A 27,722-nucleotide genomic window follows, 5' to 3' on the forward strand; every position below is an offset into this window, starting at 1 on the left:
CTGTTTCCCTGCACTTAGAATGTCCTTCCCTTCAGCTGGTAAACTTATTCCCTTCCTTTAGAATTTAACTCAACCCAAAGTCACCACCCTCTAAGTCAGTAAAGCTGGAGGCTCCCCTGCATCCTGAGCACCCTCTACCTGCCTTCTGACCTTTACCCCTCTGTAGGATGATGACTATGGGTGCTCAAAAAATGTTAAATAAGTGAAGATAATGAAATATGTAGCCTGAGCTAATGAAAGACCACTTATAAATATCCCAGCATAATTTCATTTCAGTTAAATAAGACATTTCAAACTCTGAATGTATAGAAGTCTCTATAATTATCTAATGGGATTAATAAGAAATTTAAATGATCATGGTTTTCATATATGGTAGAGATGACATCGAGAAGATTTAAGAAATATCACTGTAATTTTTTTTTTCCAGTGCTGGGGTCAAACCCAGGGCCTTGTGCTAGGTATGTGCTCTACCACTGAACCATACTCCCAGCCCCCAGTGAGAATTTTTTACAAGAGTTTGCACACAGAGGCTCTAGGCATCCCTTTGAGGAATCTTTTGTTTAATTACCTCTTTCTAATTGCAAATCTAATAAATAAAAACTAGAAGAAAAATTTAAATAAAGCAAAGATCAATTAAAGTAGCTACCAAGCATTGGTATCTCAGAAGAAATGATCCTATTGAAAAAAACAACATAGGTACTAATATAAAGTGTACACTGAATAACTAACTACTTCATTATATGACAATAACCACTCCATTCTACAGTTGAAGAAACACCCTTTTTGTATTTCACTTTTTCAGACTCACAGAAGAATGAACCAGAAATTTTTGAGAAGTACCATCATATGTATAGAAGATTTTTAAAATCTTTACTTTTAATCCCAGCAAAACATCCACTTCCTCTTGTCCTTATTTTTCTCGCCTTTTTTATTTTGAATACATATTCAAAGATGGTAAGTATCTTTTAACATTTTGGTTATGTGGAATGATTATGCAGTCTTTTGGGGAAGGATGGTAGAGATTGAACCCAGGACCTCATGCAAAGCCCCTAGTTCCCCACAAGCATTCTTTGAAGTGCTTTTATCAGAGATGAAGGGAACCAAATGAATGTTCATAAACTCAACCATTGCTAAATATTCATTGAGTACTTAATGTGTTCCAAGCACAGGGAGGTAAAAAGAAAATGTAAGTGCTGTTAAGGTCTGAGGTGTAACCCCTCCTCCCCAGAGTCCTAACCCCAGGAATTCAGAATGTGACTGTTTCTGGAGACAGGTCCTTTAAAGAGGCAATTAAGTAAAAATGAAGCCTTACAGGTGGGTTATCCAACATGCCTGGTGTCCTTATAAGAGAAGAAGATGAGGACATAGACACAAACTGTGACCATGTGAGAACATAAGAAAAAAAAGAATCTACAAATTACAAAGAGGCCTCAGAACAAACAACCCTGCCCACATGGAGAACTTGGACTTCCTACTTCCAGACTGTGAGAAAAGGAATTTCTGTTGTTTAAGCTGCTGTCTGTAGTACCTTGTCATGGTAGCCTCAGCAAACTCAGACAGGCAATTCTGAACCCTCAAAGCTTGAAGTCTAATTGAGGAGACAGATAGGTAAACAGACAAGTAGTGTGATTAAAAAAAAAATTGAAGTTAAATACTGACTACTTGCTACTCAGCAGAATTGTGTGCAGTCATTGAAATAATATTGAGTATATTTAGCAACCAGGAAATGTTTATAAAAATGTTAAATGAAAAGGAAAACCTCAACAATATTCTATGATAACTGTAAGAAATGGATTAATAGAAAAAAAGAAAACAAAAAATGCCTTTTTTTGCTGAGTAAGAACCTTAATGAATTTTCATCTCTTAGTTCTTTATTGCTTCGATGATAGCAATGATTCAACAAAATTTAAAACATCTAATTTTAAAATAAAACATGAATAATTTTTTAAACTACCATCATTTATGGGATATCAAATTTTATTAAATCTGAATTTTGACTTGCATATAATTAAGGAAAAAAAACCTGGGGAAAGTGAGAATATTAGCTCGTGGGTATATACTCTTTCTGTGTGTCCCTGTATTTTACTTTTCAGTGTAGTTCAAGTTTCTGTTTTTGAAAATGCTAGGGGAATTGTATTCTAAGAGGAATTTCAAAGAAATTCTTGGGACCTAAAGTTTGTATAAAAATAGTCACTAAGAATAAGGCAAAACATAAGGAAAACAGTGTATTTGAATCTGGATTCGAAGAACAATGACCTAAAATGAGGTTCTAGAGCCTCACCTGGCGGTGAACTCTAAAACCAGGCTCACTTATAAATAAATGAATTCATAAATTTATAATATCCATATCCAAGGTGAATTTGCCATTCATTCAAAGTGAGATTAGGCAGGTAAGCAGAGGAAGTAGCTCTTCATCCTCCAACACAGCTGGAGAGGCCTAAGCCTGGGCAATTTCCACAAAGGGCTCAGATGGAATTGGCCAGTTCCAATGCAGCAAAGATGCAAAGTCCCAGCAAAGCTGGAGGATCCACCCTGGAACGAAGCAGGTGTTTTCCCGAAAGTTCTACACAACTACAATTTTCCCAGGCAGGAACCAGTGAAACAGACGATGATTCTCAGCCACACTTCCACACAAGACAGAGCCTGGCATGAAAAAGTTAACAAGGCAAACAGCTGCTCCAAAGCTGCCCTAGGTGTTAATCAAGCCATCTCCCAAACTGCAGGAAGGCTTATATCAAAGACCTTAATTTGCCCCATAGGCCCTGTTTGCACCTTGATTTAACAATTCTCGCTGGTAGCAATCTGTTGTCCTCATCCATGCAGGGCCCTAGGCTTGAGGTTCTTACTGCTCCTGCCAGCTTGCCTTTGGTAGCCCCTCAAGGAGAAAAGCTCCCCAGGAAGGAAATGGAGCTTTATTTTTATCCCAGTTAAAGTCCCTATCCAATCCATTAACAGCTAGATAACCTTGGTCCAGGGCATTTCCTGGAGAAGCTATAACCAGCTGGGGTTAATGAACTCTCCCTACCATTAATTCCTAGGAGAGGCCATTGGCCTGAATTGTTACTTAATTACTCTTCTGTGTACAGCTTCATAAAGCAATGAAATGCCTTCTTTCAGGAAGAAGGGAGATGGTAATGGGGGTCATCAGAGGCCATTAATTTTACAAATAGTTTGTTAGAAACTACAGTATGTTAAGAAGTCACTCTGGCTCACAAATCAACTCAATGTGCTCCTCATTAAGTAGAGAACTGCAACATCACAGGTTTCTATGACTTGGACTCACAAAAAGTTCTAAACTGTTCAAAATCTGGCCAAAATGTATATCCATTCAGGTTTACAGAAATATATTCTTTATATTCTGAAACTGATATCCTAAAGTTGGCAAGAAAAGACTCCATTGAGCTAACTCAAGATAACACAGATGCTTCTAATAAAAATCTCTTTTAGGTAATTTTTCCATGTTTTGGGGCAATTCTCCCTCTGCCGTATCTCTCCTTTTTCAGGATCGTGGCAGGTTCAGGGAAAAGCTTCACATTCACGAGCGCTTGAAGAAAAAATTTTGAGTCTCTGTGCCTCCTCGAGGTATTGCTGGACTCTGTCCACCTTGGCACACCCCAAAGTCTTCTCTTGTCCACCAAGCCTCTTCACACATCTATAATCCACTTTCAGGTCTGGGAATGTCATGGGAGAAGAGCTGTCTCTGGGAAAGCGACCGAGGAGTTTCCAGAAGGGAGGAGAAACTCAACTCAGGAACAAAGAATTTCTTGACAACCATGAGGGGAAATAATTTTAACACATGCCAGTCAAAGGCAGACAGAGGTTTATTCAGGAAAGTAGATACACATTCAAGGGAGAATTCAAGCTATCTGGAGAAAGAGAAGCCCCATCTTGGGCTGAGGGTCCAATATTTATAGAAGGGTTGTAGTTAGGGGCCAGACTGGAGTTAGAGCCAGGATGGAGCCACTCAATTTCATGCCAGTTTTCCCTGTGCTTGCACATTTCCCTTGTTTTACGAGGGCATGGGCCAAGGACAAGGCACTCAAAATTTACAACTGTGTTTTCTGCATCTCCACGGCTCTTGGGCCTTTCCATAAGACTCAGTATATCTCTCTCCTCATCCAAATCCCTATCTCAGAAATGTTCAGCCACTTTCTTTGAACAACCCAATTTAAAATTACAAAACACACACACACACACACACACACACACACACACACACACACCCCACCTTCCCTCTCACTCTCTTCATTTGTTTCTTCACAGAATTCTCCTTCTAATATGAAGTAAAATTAACTGACTTGCTTATTCTATTGGTGGCTCCTTGGCATCCCTTTATCACTGCTATCACCACACACACACCCCCTTAGAGTATAAGCTCCACAAGGGCAGGTGCTTTTGTCTACTCTTTTCACTCTTTCTCCCTACCGTTCAGAACAGTGCCTGGAAAACAGGGGATATTTCGGTGTTTTGAAGTTTGCTGAATGGAAATGAGTAGTTAGACTCATTCTGCTGGCCACAACACCCAGAATTCCCATTTTAGTCACAATTGAAAAGAATGAAGCCAGAGAAATAAAAGACAGGCTCCCCCTCTGTATGACCTAGAAGTTAGGTCCACTGAACCTACAGCTGATTAGGGTGGACTTGGTGGTGAAAGCCAGGCACTCATGGAAGGGAAGAAGCACTGACTCTGCACAAACGATGAGAATCCATTGCCACCATCCCATTGTGACACGCTACCCCAGCCATCCAATGGCAATGGCAGAATCATGGCATCCTCAGAAGGTTCTGAGATCCTATTGGATGATTCCAGTGGGAAAAGATTAGACTCTTCAGAAGCTAATTGACTAGGGCAGGATCAGGAAGACAATATACACCAGAAGGAAGGTAGAGTTATAGAAGAAATAGAGAAAAAGAAAGAATCAAGGGACGGAGAGAGCCAAATAATTTACTTCAACTTGCTTTCCCAAGCCCTTTTTAATAATCTGTTTAACAATCTTAATATCTGGAAACTCTTGTGAGGCCAGGAAAGAGAGCAGAGACGACTGGTCAGGACAGTGGTACATATACATCCATGTCCTTGGGGCCTTAAAGAAAGCAACTGTGTTTAGAGAAAAAAAAAAAAAGAGACTTAAGAACAATTGATAACCTCTATTTCTTCCTAAATCTTGTATAAGTTTCAAAATGGATGTGTATGCTAAGCCATGGGTGAACATATCTGCTGGCAGGATGTATATTGGCTTTTCCAGCATTGAGCCTGTATCCACATGGTTTCCTTACTCTGGCAGAAGAAACAGGGCTTTATTGTGGCCAAATTAGGGGTATTGAAGGGAGAAAAGGTTAATTTTAGTTTTCTTACTTGGGGGAACCCCCCTCTCACTGTGTTCTATGAATGGATCTGTTTCCCCAATTCATTAGAAATATCTCTACTGAAACTTTAGGTTATCTACAATGGAAGGATGCAAGGAAGAACAGCTAGATTATGAGTAAGTAATTGTGATTATGAGGGCTCCATCCAGGGATCAAGACATGAATCAATTCTGATACTGATACCTTCATTTGTCCTTTACTCTCCCTTTCCATCCTTGTTCCATCCATCCATCTTCACTACACCCTTCCCAAGCACTTCATTCCTTAATTTAGCAGAACTATTATAACTTTCCCATCCAAACCAGTCCTCCCAAGATAGGACTTTGTTTTCCAAGACCATGCTTCATTCCTACTCAAAACAGAAGTCCCTGAGCCTTCCTACTGTATTCCCGCTTAAATAATTCAAAAACAAACAACAAATAATTTACATAAAAGAAAAGTTTATTGAAAGCCTCCCATGTGCCAGGGACACTTTCTAGACTATTCCAAAATTACCATTATCTCATTCAAATTTATTTTTTAAAAAAGATGTTTATTATTCTGTACTTGGAGCAAATCTGCATTTGCTCAATGGAATGGTTCTCGTGGTAGAATCTCACACATTGTGGTAGGCAAGTGGAAGAGAAGTGGAGTAGGAGAAGGGGGAAAGACTGAGCAATAGCATGCTGGTGGAAATCTCATTTGTCTCTGTATAAATCCAGGCCCAAACTGAAGTGATGAACCAGGTGCCTAGATAAAAATACTTAATAAAAGTATATTGCATGAGCAGGCTTTGTGAACAATTTAAGAAAAGGTTGCCAAGGGAAACAATTCTCTCCAGTATAAGAGCCTATTTACGGAAACAAAGCTTCTCATTAAACCAGAGTGGAGGTGCACTATTATCTTCAGCATTTAGGGGTGGAAAGCCTAGGAAAGCTGTCCCTTGAGAATTATTGAAACAAATTGTAAAACATGATTTAAGAAATATAATTTCTCAAGAGTGAAAAATATGCTCCCAGAAAAAGCGAAATTGATGAACTACATATCTTCTAGATATTCCCTTTGGTCCAATGATTATTGATCTTAAAAATAACGGGCCCTTGTTCATTTGGGGGCTGAGTCTATAGGTCAGAGAAAATGGAAATCTTAAGATTGGCCCAGTCAAAGAGGAATATTATCAGTTTGAACATGGACCTTGAAAAGGATATGCAGAGAATAGATGAAGCAAATCAAGAACTTCTTCTCCAAATCCAAGAGAAAGAAAGTGAGATTCAAAGGTGAGTATTAGAGTTTCATGCAGGAAGTTTTCCCTCCAAAAAAAGCAAGTGGAGAAGAAGAGATAAAAGTAAACTTTCCTGCTTGCTCCAGGGACATGTATCTTGTGAAACAAGCATTTCTCTGTGGCTGGAACACTGAAACATAGCAAGCTTCAATGGATTACTCCAGAGTTGGATAATATTTACCAAAGTTGAGAGAACATTGGGGTGTTTGGCCTGGGAATCAGTCAGATCTTACTCTTTAGTCTTTGGAATTCATTCCAATTATATGGATCCAGTAAAAAAGGGTTTCCAACTTATATATCATCATTGAAGTTCCCTTACAACTGGTGTCTGTGTTTTATCAGTTCTGAAACTGCCAATCATGGGTCCTGACAGAGCGTGCTTGTGTCATCCAGGCTGGAAAATGAGGTCACCCAAATAAGAGATGCTGTAGAAGATGAGGAATGGGAGAAAGAAAACTGTGCCACCATGGAAAAGGAAAAAGCCTTGCAGGAGGTGGAGGAAGAAACAGCCAGACTTGTAAGTGGGAAGCTAGGAAACACCATTCAATAGGTTTTATTCTTCAGCCTGTCCTTCATTGACTGTCAGCTGAGCTGGTCTCCCCATTTTACATATGAGGAATTATCAACTCAAAAAGCATGACAGAATATATTCATGCATGGAAGGGAATGTGTGGGAGGCAGGGATTCTTTGGTAATGGTGAATATTGGGAAGCCCCACATATCTATATCCCTATATCCCTGGTGAGCTGGTGCATACTTCACCTTTGTTTGATCTCAGGATCTACTTACAGTATGCAAGTAAGATGGAGTTACTGCAGGAAAACATTACTGGGGTGAAATGAACAATAGTCAGCTAAATAAGAACAGACAGAGATGTACTGATGCAGACTTATGCCTCTGCTTTCTCACCCCAGGAAAGAAAGAATGAGACGCTGGTCCACAGTATAACGGAACTTCAAAGAAAGGTAGGGTGGAGCTCTGTGCTCCCAGTATCCCCATAGCATCCCCATTCACCTAGAAGGCAAGGGAGGAAAAGTGATCATGAAGGAACCCATGTGTCAAAGAGGCCTAAGCTTGGAGTAGAGACCACCTCTGACCCACTTCCCAAGACCAAAGCTCATGACCTAAATGCCATAGATGTTCTCCGCAAGCATGAGGGGAAAGGAGTGAATGAGGTATTTAGTAATCCGTGGGTTCTTCATTTTATCACAAGAAAATGAATTCCAGCAGACATGTTGCCCATGTGACTAACTGGGACCTTTATGGTGAGAGGTTAATTTTACTTCCAATAGAGAGTTTAAAACACATACAACTAACTTAATCCCTAAAGAGGTGCTCTTATTTCTCCACCTATTTCCTCCACCTCAACCCTTCTTCAGATTGTACGGGGCTTCCTAGACTTACCCTGCTTTCTGACTCAGGTCTGCAGCCCCAAGCAGCCCAACATGAATCAGGGGCTCCAGGAAGTCCTCTTGCTTTGAGTGATCACTAGCTCTGGTGAACAACATAATGTGGGAAGGAGATAAAGGTAGAGCAAAGGTGTGTCCACAGGACACCAGGTCAAGGGACCATCTCCTGGTGGCTTTCATCAAACCAAAGTGACTGATCCACACCCACCAGAGCGTGTATTTGTTTTCTTTTATTGAATGCATGCTTTTATTTGAGATATATTTCTCATTCAAAACTATAGCTTACCAGGAAATCACGAAAGAAAAACAAGCATGAAGAAGGTGACCAGGATGAAACTCCAGAAGACTCAGAGGTAAATGAAAAAGAAATGCTGAATGGGTTTGGGCTACCTGACCAGAAAATATGCTGTCAAGTTGGAAACAGTTGTCAAAATTTTGGTAAATTCTTTGTATTTTTTGTTCATATACAACTTAAGCCTGAGCCACTGAGTGCCAATTTCTCCTCCTTTGCCTTAGTAAAGAATCTCTGAAGCCAGAATTTTTGTTCTTTCTTCTATTAGGAAGAAGAGAGCACCCCTCCTTATATACATATATATGTGTCTATACATAGACACACACTCATACATACACCACACACACACACAAACACACACACACACACACACAAACACACACACACACACACACACACACACACACACACACATTGCACTTGAGGCAGCTGTAGTCCCTCATTTAAATCCTAGCTCCAGCATTTAATTTGGTGTACGAAGTTGGGCAATTTAATCACTTCCTCCCAATCTCAATTTGAGAATTACATGAGATTGTGTATATAATATATTCTTTCCTTCTTTGGATAACCGAACTCTTACAAGTCACACAATTTTACAGTTGTTTAAAAACAAGGCTGAGGTGTGTATATGAATTCACAGAGGCAAAACTAGGATTTGTAAGTCAACTGAGTGCTGTTATTGTTTCCAGCCCAAAAAAGGATTTACTCAATTAGTCACTCAAGTATTTAATAACCTCTACTTCCTAATCATACAACATTCAATGCTTAATATTTCTCTAATTGTGTTCCAGAGCTAAGAGCCTGGGACCAACCACAACCCATCTGATCAAAAAACAAGAATTAAAGACTGTTTTTAATTCAGAAAGCAGATAAATTAAGCAAGCAGATAAAATTCTTTCTTGACCCTTTCTCCAGAATTACATCTCTGTCCTTATCTGATTTCTCTTTACCTTCTAAAGCCCACAATTCAGAGTGTGTACGAAGCCTCTGAAGAAATGTATACACTGAAAATAGAAGCAGAAAATGCAAGTATATAGTATTATTCCCCTACTTCTTTCTGGCCAATTTAGTATTGGTGGTCACAAAAGCAACAAGTCTGAAGTCACCAAGTAGGTTTGCTGGGCTGTGTTCATCCAGGAAACATACCTGGGAAGAAAGAAATCAGAGTCTGAGAATGCATCAGGACGAAATTGGTGTTTGGACTAGAAAGGGTTGGGAACACTTTTAGGGTTTAATGGGCCACCATTAAGGCTCACTAGAAAGAGGCTATAAGGGAGGTGGGAATGACAGCCCCACCAGCACTCCAAATATCCCAGAATCATCTGGACTGACAAAGAGCCCCTCCATACAACCGCGCAGGCTTTCCACCACCCTAAGGATAGAGCTACTCTCAGCCCCTTGACCCCTCTCTGACCTCTCTCAGTTCCTCTAAGCTTTGGACTCCCCGTTGCAGGGCCCAGCTCTTTCCCATCTCAAGACCTTTGCACACTGATGTGCCCTCTCCCTGATTACACCCTTGTTACCACTCCATCTGCAAACGTGTGTCCTCAGGGAGTCCCCGGACCCCCAGGCTCTATTCCCACTATAGCCTCGGAATCATCAGGAATAATGGGATGGACTATATGTCCCTGGAGGGAACCTCAAATAGGATTGTGTGCTTTCTAGGACCTCCTCTAAAGGCTCGGATCCCTGTTGAAAGAAGATCCAACCCCTGGCTGATTGTGTTTGCTATATGACCGCCACTGTCAGGAGACAAATTTTCTTCCAAGATCCTTGATTTTGCTCAGAACAGGTTTTTCTGGAGGTAATCCCCAGCCAGATCCCAGCCATGTCACATTAGGTCTTCCTGTACTGACTATGTCAGCCAAGCTTAACTGACAAATGATAAAGTCCCCAGCCTTTGTCACAGCCACCCTCAACTATTTTGCTAGCAGCACTCAGCCCAGTCCTAAGGAGTTCTAGCATTTTATTAACCCTTTGAAACACCTATTCTGTAAATTCCCAGGTGGTAAATGCATGAAGTCTCTAAATGCAAGAAATATATAGCATCTCTTTTGCTTCTGTTCCTCTGCTATTGATCAGTTCAGCAGCTTACTGGGGTCCTGCTTCAACCCCTGTGATTCACATCACTGGCTTGAAACTATAGCTTATGAAAATCTGGCTGATGGACCCCAGACATAATTGTTGGAATGGGAGATGGGGATGGATGTCAAATAATGGCATCCAGGTGAAAGTAGAGCTGAAAAGAGAAGGAGGGATGGTACATCTGCTCAACCTCCAATACATATCCTCAATGCATACATCCTCTCGGTTACTGTTACTACTACCCTTCTGTTACAAGCTACCATAACCTGGATGACTGAGGTCACCTCATAACTCATCCCCCAGCTTCTATACTTACCCCTACCTACAAAATCTATTTTCCATGCACAGAAAAAAATATATTTTTTAAAAAAATCACAAATTAGATTACATCCTTACATTTCAAGCCCTCTCCTGGCTTCCCACTGCAATTGGAATAAAGCACCAAACTTTCTAGAAGCTACATGGTCCTATCAACCCATCCCTTCACCTACATACCAGACCCCTCGACTTCATAGATATCAAATTTATGTTACTTCCTGCTCTTGGCTTTTACAATGACCTCCCCGTGTAACATATTTCTTCCAAATCTCCATTTGGCTGATATTTAGTATTTAGATTTCAACTCAAGAGAAGGTTTTCCCATGCCCCTCTCACATCATCCTCTCACACCATCACTTCCTCTTGTCACATTGATCTGGTTTTATTTCCTTCATGGCACAAGCCATTGCCTTGTTAACCTCTCTGTTCTGTCTCCCAGCTAGAACGTCAGTTCTGTGAGGGAGGAGAGCCATCTTCCCTGCTCCCCACTAGAACTTCAGCACTACCCTCCCCTGCCCACTTCACATTAGCTTGATTAGTGTTTGATACAAAATAGTCTTTAACTGAATATGTAAGAAAGTATAACAAGGAAGAAGAAAGAGAGAGAGAAAGGAGTAAGTAAAAGCCTTGGATTCTGACTAGCTATATAAAGGTGAAAGAATAAGCAAAGTTTTCAAGACTAATGTTATCTCCAAGAGAAATATCTAAGTAAGAGAAAGAAGCTAAGAATTGAAGTTCAAGAATGAAGATAGCACCAGATAAATACTAGATGTAGAAGAGTATGTTCACCAAGCAGCCGCAAAGAGCACTGGATGTTTAACTCCTTTATCAAACAGACATCTGAAATTATGGCCTTATGCTCTTCAGCAGCCAGTGAGTGCAGCTATAAGATAACATGCTATTCCTGTACAGTTTTCACCTTGTTAAGTCAGCCATCTCCTTTCCTTTCTACAGGTTAAGTTACAACAGCTGGAAGCTTCCTGTGCATACCAAGAAAAGGAGCTGGTCAAGGTAACCATAGGGACTTCAGTGTTCCTTCTCCCCAAGAAGGGTAGCTTGATCCTCAGTCAGATAATCTAATGCATTCCTCAAATGATTGACATCATCAGGTTCTAGACTTAGGACCATCATGGGGCTAGAAGGTAGTAAGAGAAGGAAGATGGCTACAATCCCCTAGGTTACCTTCACTTTAACATGTTTTGCAAGACACAGTCTATCATCTGCATCTTCTACAAATTAGTATCTCTCTCCAACTTCTCCAAGATAACTCCTATTTGGACAGTTAAGTTATGGTTTCATTTATCCTCAAAAAAAGTAAAATTAATTCATATTACAGGGAAAAAGACATCTAGAACATTTTGGTCCATACTCCTGTTCCTACAACAATATATTGAGTGAAATTTCAGACCCAATTTTGGTTTCCCAGGTAATGGAAGATTATGCATTTGTGGCCCGGCTCTGTGAAGATCAAGCCCTCTGCATAAAGGTACAGCTTCTTGAGAAAGGGAAAGCAAAGGGTTTGTTTAGACACAAAACGGAATGGAACCAGGCTGTCCTAAGAATGCTATTTAGAAGAATTTTAACTCTTCAAGACAGTACTGAAAAGGGCTTTGAGGTCATCAACACCCTACTACTAATGTCACTCTATTGTCCCCCAACTCCTGGTAATCACCATCCTGCTCTCCCCATGTCTGTGTTGTTAGAGTAACAAGGAACACTTCTGCTGTTTCTGATCCGAGTCACCCCTGAGAACCTACCCATTGGACAGAGACTAACAAGGGAGCAGGAGGAGAGGTGGGTTGGGGTCTGTGAAGGCAGAGCAAGTAGCACAGGAATACCTACCATCCATGCTATGACCTAAAAATATAAGTGCTGTATGCTTTGAAAAGACACAAAGCATCTTAAGTAGTAACTGTGGCTTCCTTTATTTCTCTTTGAAGAAATACCAAGAAACTTTGAGGAAAATAGAAGAAGAACTAGAGACTCGATTCCTTGAGAGAGAAGTGTGAGCTTTGGCAAACAAAGGAACATCCTGGTTTAGTGGTAACTCCATCTCAGCCTGAGTCAGAGCAAACACCCTCAGTTCCCATCTGGAATTGAATGAGCCCGATGCCACATCTTTCCCCTCTGTTAGTGATCTGGTAGAACTCTGCTGGATCATAGCAGCTTTAAAATTCCAGTCTTAAAAGACTGCAGAAACACATCTCCCACCATGCTTTTATTGCATGATCATATTATTATTTGGGCTTATGTTATAAGCAGAAATATGTATTTTAAAAAGTGTTAGTGGCCTGGAACCTTGACAAGTAGGATATTCCCTCAAATATACCAAACCCAACTACATGGGATAGGTGTGAAACTCATCTCTAAACAAACTACAGTTACCAAATTATGAAACTCAGAACTGTACACTGTATTGATAATTAGAAGTCAAAAATGATTAAGGAAAGTCTCCCCCCAAAAAAATATTTCCTAAGTTTTCAAGAGTAACAAATGGCATGAAACCAAAACCAAAAATCTCACCTCTATTTCTTGACCCTTTTTTGGAAGTTAAATCTTAACTCAGTCACAAATTATTTCTATTTATTAAATATTTGGGGAATCTTTCAATCAAGAGCAGGAGACCAAAACTACCTAAACCCTCTTAATAGGACAAGTACAAACTGGGACCTAGAAGCCAGGTCCTAGGACTTGGAGTTCTTCCCTACTAAAGACACCTTCAAATCTCTCTAGATCCTTGTTGATTCCTAGGTGAGAGCTTGACTGTTGGGATTCTAGAGTGGGGTTGTCAAGAGAACTTTGTGTGCTATCCAGTAGGTGGCCACTAACAACATGTGACTGCTAAGTACCTGAGAGATGCCTAGTGTGACTGAGTCTGAATTTTTATTTAATTAAGGTACACAGCCAAAAGTAGCCAGTGGCTACAATATTGGCAGAGCAGATTTGGAATATAAAGCTGTTTTTAAATACTCTATAGTATGGATATTTGAATACCTTATTCAATCCCTTTCTTGGTTCTTTTCCCTCTAGATCAAAAGTCTTAAGCATGGACTCTGTGAGAAAAGATTGTAACAGTCAAAACAATGAGGTAAGCACCCATTCCCTCTTCAGCTCCTCTTGGTATCATTGCCTTGTAAAGGGGTTTCCAAAAGTAAGCCACCAAACATGTACATATTCTGAGAATAACCAACCATAATTCTAGAGCATCCCAATGCTAAATACATGAACAATATGCTAAAAAAAAAAAAAAAAACATGCTATTCTCTCTTACAGTCATGCAAATGATAGAATCTCCAAAAACTAGACAAAACTTAAGGGAATGGAAGCCAAAAGGAACATTAATAGAAAGGAGGCCAATAAATGCTACATATAGAGCTCTTTCCCTTTGATCCTAACAGGGTCCCAAGTCTTTTATAGGCATTCATCACCATCTAACCAAAAATTGGCCTGTCTGTTAAAACACATAAAGTTATTTGCTTCTTTATGGTACCACTTGAGTGTGCCATGTTTAACATCATGAAGTCACCAGCTCATGGGGAAAGGCCTGAAGGAGGTAATATTCCCAGATGTAGAACACCAGTCCTTATGGACTGTTTGATGTCTCATAGCAGCAAGCACACAGGGTTAAAAGATAAACTTTCATTGGACTCTTATTTTATAATTTATTGACTTCAAATCCAAAGTTGGCAATTGCCAATATTTTTGTGTAGTCAAGATAAATGGTAATTTCAGAAAAAATAACTCATCTCTAACTTAAAAGAAAATATCAACCATTGGCCATTGTTCTGAAACCCTCCAGATGCTCGGAAAATGTTAGACCATCTCCATGATGACCATAGTCCTCGCTATTCTGGTCCCCAACTTGAACATTCCACTCAGCAAATGAGACTCTTGAAATTAACTGAACCCAACTTCCTAGAACCAAGCTTAGCATGCTCCACCATATATACCCATGTCTCATCAAAGTATTCCTTCTAACTAGCTATCAAAAAGTAGAGCTGTCTTCACCAGGCGTATCAGAGCCACATGATGGTTCAGTAACTAGAGACATTAGAGCAACTTGATAGAGGGGCTGGCTATCTGAGCAACTACCAAATACCTCAAAGTCTCATCAAGCTCTAGGTCTCTACTTGTAGTTCAGAAAGTTTATTTCTAATTCCAATTCTGGGAGCTTCATTTCCACAGCCCTAAAATGTTATCATAATTTCTCTTCTTTTTTTTTAAGAGAGAAAGAGAGAGAATTTTTTTAATATTTATTTTTTAGTTTTCGGCGGACAAAACATCTTTGTTTGTATGTGGTGCTGAGGATCGAACCCGAGCCGCAGGCATGCCAGGCGAGGAGCGTGCTACCGCTTGAGCCACATCCCCAGCCCAATTTCTCTTCTTTTTGATCTCACAAGTTAATTAAAAGGACAATGAAATAACTGAGAGATTTTGCCACAGATATCCAGATTTTAGATTTTATAGCTTTTAAAACATATCTTAGAATATGCTTGTTTGCTTGTTATGGCCTATAAGCCTCTCTAGGGCCACAGGCTAAGTAGAAAGTAGACTTGGAGAGTTTTGAGAACCAACAAGGTGGAATCCAATGGCCCAGTTTCCAGACCTGGCCCAGCTACTTGCTAATTATATGATCTTGTACGTTACCTTTGTGTGCCTCCATTTATTTATGGCAGTATGTAAAATGATAATGAAAATAATAATACGTAAAAGACTTTTCATCTTTGAAAATTACATGTGCTTATACATATGACAAGAATTTATAAAATGTTTTCTAAATTAAGTTTTTATTGATGGCTCACTGAATTTCATTTGAAAGTGATAACTTCAAAAATTTGCTTAGTTATCAATGTCCTTTCTTCTTTTTTTCCAGTACAATTCTATCAGAAAAAGGGCAGCTTTGTTCAGTAAAAGGTAAGCAAAATATCTTCAAGTAAGAGATTTTCCTGGAAAATTAGGAGCTCCAGTAGCCACCCTGACAGAGAGCAAACCTGGACAAGGAGACCCTTGTAAACAGAGAAAGTCAAGTTAGCAAATCAGAATCATTGCCTACATTTCTCAGTTCTAATGTTGAGTCCCTTATCCAAAAGCAATGAACAATCTCAACTTCCCAAATTAGAAACCAACAGCCTACTAGTAATGAGGAACAAGAACCTGTTCCCCTGAAGGAGAGACAGCCAATCTCAGATTTACTCCCTCTAACAATTTGAGTTAGCTTGAGGCATGTGGTTTCCCAGTGGCATTAGTAGATTAGAAATGGGGAGAGAAAATAACTGTGAAAAGAGCACGGAATAGTATCCAGCACATAATCATCGCTCAAAAAAAAATACTTGTTAAACAGAATAAGAACAAGATTAAAACACCTGAGTGGATATCGGTCCTGAGGGAATCACTGTAATAGCAAAGTAAAATTGGTATTCAAGAAGCCCCTACATTTTTGAGAAAAGGTTAAATCATGTTCAATATTTGCTATAAAGAAGACATACAGAAACATATTCAAAGAGGTACGAAATATGATTTAGAGTTCCATCAAAATGGTTAACATAAAATTATTGGTGCTTAAAGGTCAGCTCCAATTGTCTGGAAATTTGCTTAAGGCAGATACCCCTTCATATCAGATAAGTAAAATACCATATATTCCAATATGCCTACATACAACATTTTGAAACAGCCAGCAGGTTTCTGCACACTCCCCCTCCCAGAACTCCTAGGCTGTCCTCATATTTATACTGTAATACCAGAGCCCAGCATGGAATCTCCTAGGATAAGGCTTGTCTGCCTTGAAGAGAGTTGGCGTCCTAAAGGGAACACAACCAAAGATATCCTGGAAGTGTAACTCATCACATCAAACTACAAACACCTCTTCTCTTGTTCTGCCCCTACATCTTGTAGGGAACTTACATATTGGGTAGTAACTCAAGAGACCAAGCTAGATTATTCCTAGGACTTTCCCTGAGAATGTAATCCCAGAACCTCCTCCTAGGCATTGAATTCAGTTTCAGCAAGCATGGTTTGGACTTCTGATTTTAATTCTGAACAAAATGCTGTATTAGTATGAATTTGGGCCCATCACCAAGATCAACCACAAAAAGACAGAAAGTTGGTGGGAAGAGGCTGTTTTGACAGGTGAGTGGAGGTGGGTAGTGAATTTGTCTGGGGTAGAAGGCAGCTTAACATAACTGGGTAAAGATAATATAGGAAAAGAAATGGTAGAGGTTTGCTCATGTGAATTTTTTTTAAAACTGCAAGGGTTAAGTAATTCATCAGTTAAAAAGGAAATCAAGATTCCATACAGAAGTTTATAGAAATTTATTAATAAATTTTAATTATAAAGTTTATTTATACAATTTAATTTATAAAATTTATTAAGAATTTTTAATTACAAACTGAATGAAATAAGAAATAAGAATTATCATGGATAGAAAACCTTACATCATAAAAACATCAATTGTCTCCAAATGATTCACAGATTCAATTCAATTCCAATCAAACTCCCCAAAAGGTTTTTCAGAGAATTAAATAAAATGATCCCAAATATACTACATATGGAAGAGTAAAGGATCAAGAATAACCTGGATAATTTTAAAGACCATGGGCTGGAGAACGTTCCCTTCTGGATATAAGGACTTACTTACTTAAACTGTATTAATTACAAGAGTGTGATGTTGGCACACGAATTGGAAAATTGACCAGTAGAATAGAATAAGGTCTCAGATACAATGCACACAGAGCACTTTGTCATGTGACCATGAGTATGTCAGTAAGAACAGCAGGGGGGAGGAAGTGTCATCCATGTGAGGAAAAATCTAGATGAATCACTATATACAACATATACAAAAAGCAAGTCCAGATGTGTTAAGACTTAAATGTCAAAACAAACAAAAATCTTTAGAACTCAATTATGTATCTCTTGTTGTAGAATGAATCATCTCCAAAACTTAGTGGTTTCAAATAACAAACATTTATTATTGCATGGTTTCTGTGGGCTAGGGATCTGTGATCTGCTTAGCTAAGTGGGTCTAGCCCAGGGTATGCCATAAGGTTACAGTCAAGATGTTGATCCAAGTTGCAGACATTTGAAGGCTTGGCTGGGGCTAGAGGTTCTACCTCCAAGGCAATTTACTCACACATCTGGTGAGTTTTTCAGAATAGTTGGCAGGAGAGGAGACCTCTCTTCCTCCCCTACATGTACCTCTCCAGGGGGCTGCTTGAGGATCCTCACAGCTGGCTTTCTCTGAAGAGTAAAGAGGAAGCTGTGCTGTGTAGGCCAGGAAGCCACACACTCCTTCTCTCTGTATTCTGGTGGTTTTTTTTTTTTTTTTTGGAAGTAGGACACTTCAATGGAGAGGTATCTCTTGAAGGGAAGGGCAATAATGAAGGTGTAGAAAGAATTAAAAAATATACATATTTTTTTAAATTACCCAGACTTTTAATAGAAAATATAAATATCTTTCCAGCCTTGGAGTAGAAAATTATTTTGTGAACAGGACAGAGAAAGCATTGATTCTAGTTAAAGATTAACAAACCCTATTAAAGGAAAAACTTTGGTTCTTTAATACCTTGGAGCAAGTTATAGTTATAAAGTTGGGGTAACATAAAGCATTACACACAATGAAAATGGATTGATGGAGAACATATAAAGAACTCCTACAAATCAATAAGAAAAGCCCCAACTATCTAGTAGATAAATGAGCTGAGGAAACATACAAGATCTATAAACCTATGAAGAGATGTCCAGCATCATCGCTCATCATCAAGGAAATGCAAACTGAGATCAAATAAGATATTGCTTTACACCCATGTGATGGGCAAAATTTTTAAAATCTGATAATAGTAAGTGTTGAAGAACATGCAGCTCCCAGAAATACATACCTTGCTGATGGAGCATAATTTGATGCAACTATTTTGGAAAACAATTTGCCAAAACAAGAAAAACAATAATACAAATAAGGGACCAAGATTATTTTAGATTGTGATAAATGCTACCAAGAAAATAAAACACAGTGAATAACAACCACCACCAGTGGGCAGGTGTCTAGGCAGGGTTGCCAGGAAAGAAGCTGACAATTGATGAGAGACATGGGGATATCAAGAAGCAGCCAGACAAGCACTCAGGTAGGACTTCTAATCTGTTCCAAGTCTTCTAGCCCCTGGTTAACAGTTCCTTGGCTTTCTCTTTTCAGGGTTTTTCGTTATCTCTTTTTCACCACCCTGTTTTTCATCAGACTGCTGGGATACGTGCTCTTTCATTTAAGTTTTATAAATCCAGATCTCCTTGTCAACCTACTGCCCAAACTACTGAACAGGGGTGTCTTGTGGAAGTTGAGATGCTTCCTCTTTCCATCTCTCACGCTTGAGACAGAGGACATGTTACCTCACTGATCCCAAGAGGCATGCTTGGACAATGGAGGGCAAGTGGAATGCGCCTACAGAAGGGAGGTGGCGGAACGTGTGCAGGGAAGAAGTTTTCCTCAGGTTTTTCCTTTGAGGTTTGCCTATCCAACCAACTTCCTTCTCTCTCAGTATCATTTTCCTAAGATTAACCTTGCCCAGTAAAATGCTCTCTGAACAGATTTCTGTGGCTATATGGATGAGCTGAATAGTTCTTGATAGTAAACAAACCTGGCCATCTTTTGGAATTCTGCAGATGCTAAAGCAAAGTTAGAGTTGATCAGTTAATTCCAGTGAATCTCAAAAATCTGGAGATCAAGTCCCTGAAGCACAGAAGATTGCTCACTGCTTATACTGGAACTCTCAGGTTATAAGGGATTTTAGCTTAAGCCAGTTTACACACACACACACACACACACACACACACATATATATATATATATAAAACAACAACAAAAAAAATTTATCCAGCAAGGCTGGATACAGAAGCCTCAAAACAATGTCCGTCAGGGCTTCATCTTGTTCTCTCTGGATGGGAAGCCTCCTTTTAGTGACAAGAATAGCCTAAATTGCATACTACCTGATTAGAATCTTAGCAGAATAAAATAGTCTTTTTCCAGTAGCTCCAGCAGTAAAGTCCAGAAAGAGCACACACTGGCCCTATCTGGAGTCAATTGCCTATCCCTGTTCCACAATAAATGTGGCCAAGAGGATGGGAGTTCTGATTGATTAAGGATAAATCAGTGTCCAACTCCTTGTTAAGGGAAAGGGAGAGGTAAAGGGGGAGGAAAGAGATAAGGATTAGCCCTACCTGAATTATATGAAATGTGTTTCCCATAGTGAAAGAGGCTCTGTTCCCAGAGAAAGGGAAAGGAATGCTGAAGTCATTAAAGTCTAGTGATTAAATGAACTCTTAAAGATGTAGCTCACTTTATATGTCTTTCTACCAGCAAAAGTTACAACTTCTCAAGGTCATAGAATAAGCTACTGAAAAACTACTGCAAAGAGCTCAGTATAAAGTTGATGTAATTAATCAGGTCTCTAGAGCTATAGTAAACAAGGATTCTAAAAATAAATTGTATATGACTATACAAACTGATTCACAAACAGGGTAACATATTTGTCCACATTTTCTATTTTTCCAATAAAAATTGCTGAAGTACCCATGTCTTATTAAGAGGACGTATTCAAACTCCCTCTTGAAGTTCTCCCTCCCCTGTAAATTGTCAGATCCATAGGCAGGAAGGAGGGGGGCGGGGGTCATCCTGGCTTCCACCCAGGCCCTGAAGGAACTTAAGATACCTCAGTGTACTGCTATTGCTTGTTGAAGCCACACGGTGTCACTGTTGAAAAGTGAACCTATACAAGGCAATCAAATAATTTATCATACAAACAGAGACACACTTGATAATAGAAAGACACCAGGACAAAAGAAATCAGAACTGTTGTACAAAAACTTATATGCATTTCTATATCCTGCTCACCCTGTGTGTCTTGTAGAGTTAGGTGGGCAGGTGCATGGCACCCTGTGGTGTTGAGCACAGCCAAGGGTGCACCTTGCTCAGGAGCCACTGCCAGGCTCCAGGTTCATCTCCCCTTCCATGCAAACAATCAGCCCTGAGCTCCAGGGGCAAGTTTCTGGAATCAAGATGGATTCCAGTTCCTGCTGCCGCTCCCTAGGAAGACTTTCAGTGTGGGAGTCAGGCTGCCTTCTGGAGATAACCCCACCCTAAAGGTCAGGAGTCTTTCCTCCTAAAGACAGCCTTCAAAAAAACAAAGGGCTAATGAGCCCTCCATGGAAGGCTCCAGGGTGCACAACAGTTCTTCCAGGCACTTCCCACTCTTCTGAAATTTAGTGTAGTAAAAGGCAGCTTTAGAGCTGCCATTTATTTCTATGGTCAAATGTGGGTTTCCTCAGCTGTTATCAACTGGCCTATATAGGCAACATTTCTACATCTAAATTTCACAATAATTATGGCTCAGAATGAAGAGTTGATGTTGACTATGATTGGAGGAGAGAAGGGAAAGGGGGAGAAAGAACCTTTGTTAAATCCTTACTACTATGTAATGTTGGAGAAATAAGACAGGAAGACCTATTTATCTGCCCTTGAGAAGGTAAGAAAGGAGACATAGGTATATCTCATGCATTCATGATGAGTCCCATAATAGGAAAATGGAGGAGGGAGTAATTCCCTGTGATAATGTCCAAAAGGAGGGGACATCAAGATTCATTGGTTATCCTAGACTGAGTGGGAAATGACAGGTCATATGCTCAATAAGCTGGCCACGTGTCAACAAAGCCATTCTTTAATGAAGAACAAAAGCATTTTCTATTTTTGATGATTAAAATGGAAGCAACCAGCCAGAAGTTATCAAAAAAATCGATCAATTTTATCTGTTATACTGAGTGGAACTGTCAAATTCTTTAGATCTTTAGGCTTCCGAGGAAACCAAATACTCTTTTCGTGAATAATTACAGTGATACACAAACTCTCCTAAGCTGACAATACTAATAATAACTCTGAGTTACTTGTCCATCCCCTCAGTGGGAATATCCAACTCCATGTAAAGGACTTGAGGGTTTCCAATGAAGGTGTTCTGTACACCATTTATGTCTTCCTGCACTGAGTGGCAGCTGAATTCTAGGACTCCATGAAAACTGGTGCTCTCTTCCCACTGAGTGGCCAAAGCTGCATTAAAGTGAACTTCACTCTTGGCAGAAGGAAAAAAATCGTGGCAAACTCCCACTTTCCAGCATCCCGCCATGTGATAGAGCAAGAAAACAACACCCTGTAAACTCATGGATTTAAAACTTGGAATCATAAAAGAAAAAGTGCTTTCACACATTGTAGTTTTAGAATCATTTATTTTAAGAAAACATCTTAAAAAATTTTTTTCCTTTCATGAATATTTCATCATCACTATATTTTTTCTGCTGTCGCTAAGAGGAATGACGCTGAAAAACCAGTTCCGAACTTGTTGTAAAGGACTCAAATACCTGATGCCAACTTGAATCTAAAGAATTGCCCCTTCTGTGATTTACAGTAAAGGTAAATGCTGACGGCATTCTGGGGTCAGATCCAGAATCCAGTAGCTGAGGGTGAGAATAAGCAGCAGAGACGTCTGTTCAAAAGTCAGAGAAGCCAGCAAATTATTTTCACCATATTGTTACTATAGAAAGAGATTTTGTGGTGTTTTTGATGGTTTATGAAAAGAAAAAGAGAGAGAATGGTAGGTTTATTCCTTGCCAGTGTAAACTTTTGACAATGGACTAGTATTTTATGTGCCTTTATTTCATCATAGCTAATAGTGGGACTTCCTTAAAGTGGCTTGAAATTTTTAATTAGATATACTCAGAAACAGTTTTTTTTAAAAGGTAAGGTTTTAAATGTAAGGTAATGGTTAAAATTACTGTTTCAAAATTCTTTCTGGTGTTAGCTAAACTAACACTAGGCTCTACCGTGTTTGCAGTGGAAACTGGGAAGGGAACATTCAGATGTCGCATGGAGTCAGTCTGCCTAGAACCAGCATAGGGGAGTTAAAGTGCTGTTGGGTGTATGGATGGCTGCTTCTGCAGAATCACTACAGCTGAGAGTAGCTGTGGTGCCTGCAGATGACTTTCCAATCAGTGTCTCCATCAATACAATAGAGCACCTTGCTTTGGCTCCTGGAGGTAGGTGCTCCCTTGATTTGACTTCGACTGCATGTTTCCCTGATGAGCAGTAGAGGGCACTGTCCCATGTCACAAGGTGATCTCAGAAGCCTTCACATTTAGAAATTATGTGGACCAGCAAACAGGTCCCATTTTTCCAGTTTGTGTGCTAGAGCAAGATTTGAAGATCAAGAGTATAGACAATAAAGTGAGTATCCAAGATTTGTCACTACCTACAATTATAATTTGCCTAAAATCCTCAGAATATGTGTTCTGAATCGGATTTTTTAAACTTCATTTATTTATTTTTATGTGGTGCCGAGCATCAAACCCAGTGCCTCACACATGCTAAACAAGCACTCTATCCCTGAGCTGCAAACCCAGCCCTGAATAGGATTTCTTTATACCATCTGTGTTTTTAAACCTGTGCCCACCTTGAAGTATGACTCCACCCTCTGATAAATACCAAAAATAGATCTCACCCCAACGATGCTACATTTATTATGGCAGATAAATGGTAAGATTAATGCAGCAAGAAAGATGCAGATTGCTCATCAGATGCCCCAACTGCATCAAATTCTCCCTTGGTCATGCTTGTTTTCCAAATTCCTCTCTCCTCTTTAATGAAATCTACTTTCCTCCTCTTCCACATAACCTAAAAATACATTACTGCCCAAACCACTCACTTCTCCCTCTCAGATTATATTTTTCACTCAGTAAAACCAGTTTGGGGTTTAACTGTGAGTTCATTGGCCACAAACTTAAGGGTGTTTCAGTGGACCAAGAATGCATGGCATGAGTTTGCCAAGACACCAAACCCCTTAAAACGGACATGATGTGAATGACTGTTAACTTCCACTTTTGGAACCGTTATATGCCATGCACTTTTTAAAGTGTTTCATGTGCACTGTTGTATCAAACATGATCTTCCAAGGTAGATGTCATTATACCCAGTTTACAAATAGGAAGCCAGTTTCTGAGAGTCAATAACATAACTAAGATTCTGGGCTAAAAGAACCAAGGTCCACGCCTGTCTCTGACTCTAAAGCTTGGCTTGGAAACTTCTGTTGCTTCTGACAGCAAATGTTGGTCAGATGAAGGGCCAAGAAAAGAGTGGGACATTATCCAGGGTAGGGAAATATTCATCCACCTGGAAACAGGAAAATCCCAGCCTTGGCTGCATATACAAACAAATTAGGAGTCGGGGAGATTCTCAGACAAATCAACTTGGAGAATTGGCAGGGAATTTTGATTCCTTGTATGGTACTTTCTAAAGATCACAATAAGGAGCTTGTGACAGAACCAGGGTGAGATCAGGCCTCCTGTTCAGTGCCCTACCTATTAAACCAGAATGTCTCAATGCTATACAGTGGGGCATTGAGAGGCAGTACATGGAGAATTTTTTTTTTCCTGCAATTGTTGTTTAAAACCAAAATCGACTTGCCACCCTATTATGTATTCTGAGGCAGAAGACATAAGCTTTACCTCTGGGGATAGAAACCTCCATATTTCTCTCCTTGCTTCTGTAGGAACAAATTGGGACAGGGGATAAAAGGCACTTGGAATACATGAAACTTCTCTAGCATAGCACATTAATAAATCTTGAGTTATGCAGAGTGTGAATGAGGATGGTGGCAGGTGCCCGAGCTGAAATGTTCTTCATAATAATAAAACAGAAAAAAATGTTGCCACTTCTGGAAGCCAGAGAAGCAGCAGGAGAAAAGGCCAAGTGGGATGGCAAAACACTGAAATCCAGGTTAGTGGAAACAGACAAGGGACTTTCAGAGGACCAGAAGCTAATATTCAATTTTAGAATGTTTTCTAAATGTCACTGCAATGTGTACATCTACCCAGTTGCTCCAGTAACATCTATCATACTATTTGCCTCTACAAGTTGCCTTTTTGCTATGGTTTGATTATGTTTCCCTCTAAAACCCAAAAGTTGAAGACTAACTGGTAAGGAGTTAGTACCCTTCTAAAAGAGGCTTTGGAGGGTATTCATCCCTTTTGGCCCCTCTGCTCTTGTGTGTCCTTCACATGAGGACTCAGCCAAAGCACCATCTTGAAAACAGCTGCCCTAACCAGACACTGAACCTGTGGGTGGCTTGATCTTGGACTTCCCAATCTCCAGAATTGTAAGAAATAAAATTCTGCAGTTCAAAAAGTATCCAGTCAAAGGTGTTTCACTATAACAGCAGGAACAGATTGAGACACTCTTACAAGTGAATTTTGGGAGGAAGAAAGAGGTTATATCTCAAGTTGAAGTCAATACTGGATCATAGATATAGAAATAGGCATAAGTTATAGAATGAAGTAAGTAGGAGAGAAAGTTTGCAGAAACCCTCAGGAAAGAAAACAGTATGTGGGATGGGGGAATGAGACAAGGCAATCTTAGCAAGTGTCGAAGAATATAATAGCTCCTGCTAACACCTAGATAATAGGAGAATCTTCTACATCATTCTGTTAATTTTCTTAAAACAGAAAAAGTTCCCTCTCAATTTCCCCCTACACAGGAGGCAAACCACATGGAAGCTTATGGAGTAATTCTACCAGCTTTGAATTGTCAGGTTGTAGACAAAGGTAATATTAATTTTTCTTCTAAAGTTACTATGATTTTTCTTAAGTAATATTATTGGACTCCATGTTCTGTCAAATAAAAAGATTTAAATGCAAATGAACCCAAACTATCATTTGTAGGTGTCTTCTTTCAACCAAATTAAGATAAGTTTCTATTAGACTTCTAGCATTTTATTTGATTCAGCCTCTCATTCCAGCTGCTTGGGAATCTTTGGGGTCTTAAATCAGCACATACCATATCAGCTGGCCCACCCAGCTTCCTGTCACACTTAAGTTCAACAAATAGCCTTCTACAGAGAAGAGCTCCATAAGGTGTTTCTAAAAACTCTCTCCAGATTATCAGCCCATTTTAGCTCCCACCCAAAGAAATTTCAATATGAAATTTTAGATATACTAAGGTGGACCATGAGGCCCACTTACACATTCTCCTAACTCTTTATAGCTCATCAAAGAGAGGAAATGTTACTATCTTGATTTTTGACTCCCCTAGATTTCTTTAGTCAAGATCCCTGTTATAAGTGCTAGTAAGACCTTTTCCCTTTAGGGTTAGGGAACTATGCAAGGGAAACATTAAGTCAGGAAGAGCAGTATGTTAGATGCTGAATGGTTCTAGATCTTCATAAGCCACAGCTTTCTCTGTACCCCCACCTATTACAGCCCACTCCCAATACCCACACACCCATCAGTTTGGAAAGAACAAGTCCTGTAAGAAGGGAGCAGAAGGCCTTACCCCTCTCCAGGGATTTTGGTGCCAGCTACATAGGTGAGGCCTCTACTTTCTCCCCTTTGCCAATCACTTGCTGCCAGATAAGCCACAGCTGATACAGTATTCTATATTGTTCTCCTTTTTCCTCTTAATTCTGACTTTAAGAGTCAGGAAAAAAAACAAAACAAAACCTCCTTACTTTCCCACTCCACAGGAGATGAACTATGTGGTTTGGTAAAATTCTTTTGCACCCTCAACCAGATTTTATTTCTCTTCCTTCCCTCTGATTCAGCCCATATCCCTTCGGTAATAAAGGTCAGAAATAGGAATAGGCTCTGGCATTTCTCACAGTGTCTAAATTGGTAATCTCCATTTGAGAGCCCAGAGGCTAATCCCAAACCATCTCTCTTAATTTTCAGCATGTCTGTCATAAAGCTGTCTGTTAGCATCTTCCTGCAGTTCAGTCATTTTTTAGAAGCACAAGATCAACGGGAGCCCAGCAGTATAGTACACTGCTGCAAAAATTATTTTTATCACTAGGCTGTTCCACAGTGACTCACAAAAGATAGAAGAGACAGAAAAGAAGATACCCAAATCAGGTTTGCAGAGGCAGATAACAGGGCTGTTATGCAATCTGAAGAAGAGCCATACCCACTTCATCCACATGGTGGTGATAGCCCCCCAAAAATATCCTTCTCAGGATTCCAAGGATAAGCAATTCCACTTCAATGGCAAAGCTAGGCAACATGGACAAGACATCATTCCTCTGGGGGGACATTCATTCTGCTAATAAGTATCCCAATAGGTGGATTTGTCCCATCCCTACCCCACTCCCAAGGGGAAATAAAAAGAACCAAATTGCCATTCTTTTGAATTCACCCTGGGAGGAGAATGACTCAGGACTGGTAGTTGGATGTGTACAGTCCTGGCACAAACATTATGCCTGAGAGGGAGCTGTGTGGCTCGGAGGTAGGCTGTTAAAAATATCCTACAACTTTTCATCCGGTTATAAGCATTGATGGGCATCAAAGGATGGGCACACAGGCGGACTGGCACAACTGAGTGAAGAAGCAGATTCAATACAGATGCCTTTCAAAGGGCAGAGAAGTCATCTGTTTAGGGCTTCTAAACCCCAAGAATATGCTCTCAAATTGTCATGTGACCAAGATTCATCAACTGCTGCTTCTTTTTGTGGACTCTAAATCTTTCATTTAAGTGTTTTTAAAGCTCAGGGCAATCTCATTAAGAAAGCTAAGTAATGCTCAGGCAACAGAGAAGAGGCCAAAATGGAACCAACTACCACATGTATAAACAACTTTTTAAAAAACATGGTACCTGTCAACATCAAAAAGTACTCTCAACTTCAGAAAAGGAGAACCAGCTAAAGTTCTCCAGTGGTTTTCTGTCCTTATCTGATGCTGGTAAGAGTCATAACCGTGAGTGAGATAAGAAAGACCGACCAGATCTGATAGTTTGGTGACAATTGTGACCCACAGATAGCTCAAGGCAGCTCTCACCAGAACACCCAAAAATACCCCTTTGGCCTACCAGGGAATCTTAATCCTTTTGCATGATTAAAACCCCCAACTTTAGAATATTGCTAATATTCCTAATATTCTACAACCTCAACCTAAAAGTACATAATTAGAAAGTGGTACCCAAGC

The 27,722-nt window shown here is 39.8% G+C and overlaps 1 protein-coding gene across 1 annotated transcript; it reads left to right on the forward strand.

Annotated features, from left to right (window-relative positions):
• The first annotated feature begins 5,448 nt into the window (after positions 1 to 5,448).
• Positions 5,449 to 19,114, forward strand: Tmco5a (transmembrane and coiled-coil domains 5A). Its single transcript, XM_076848476.1, has 11 exons — positions 5,449 to 5,483; positions 6,474 to 6,623; positions 7,022 to 7,145; positions 7,543 to 7,593; positions 8,319 to 8,390; positions 11,687 to 11,743; positions 12,159 to 12,218; positions 12,673 to 12,737; positions 13,763 to 13,820; positions 15,606 to 15,646; positions 18,916 to 19,114. The coding sequence occupies exons 1-11, from the start codon at positions 5,449 to 5,451 to the stop codon at positions 19,112 to 19,114; spliced, it is 912 nt and encodes a 303-aa protein (XP_076704591.1).
• The last annotated feature ends 8,608 nt before the right edge of the window (positions 19,115 to 27,722 follow it).

This window comes from Callospermophilus lateralis, chromosome 3 (assembly GCF_048772815.1).
Source record: "Callospermophilus lateralis isolate mCalLat2 chromosome 3, mCalLat2.hap1, whole genome shotgun sequence".
In the NCBI taxonomy this organism is placed as follows: Eukaryota; Metazoa; Chordata; class Mammalia; order Rodentia; family Sciuridae; genus Callospermophilus; species Callospermophilus lateralis.

Excerpts from the sequence above, each read along its gene's own strand:
- Tmco5a (XM_076848476.1), top strand. The coding sequence starts at position 5,449 with ATGGAAGGATGCAAGGAAGAACAGCTAGATTATGA. Across the intron at positions 5,484-6,473 it reads GAAGAACAGCTAGATTATGA|GTCAGAGAAAATGGAAATCT; the intron begins GTAAGTAATTGT and ends CTGAGTCTATAG. Across the intron at positions 7,594-8,318 it reads TAACGGAACTTCAAAGAAAG|CTTACCAGGAAATCACGAAA; the intron begins GTAGGGTGGAGC and ends TCAAAACTATAG.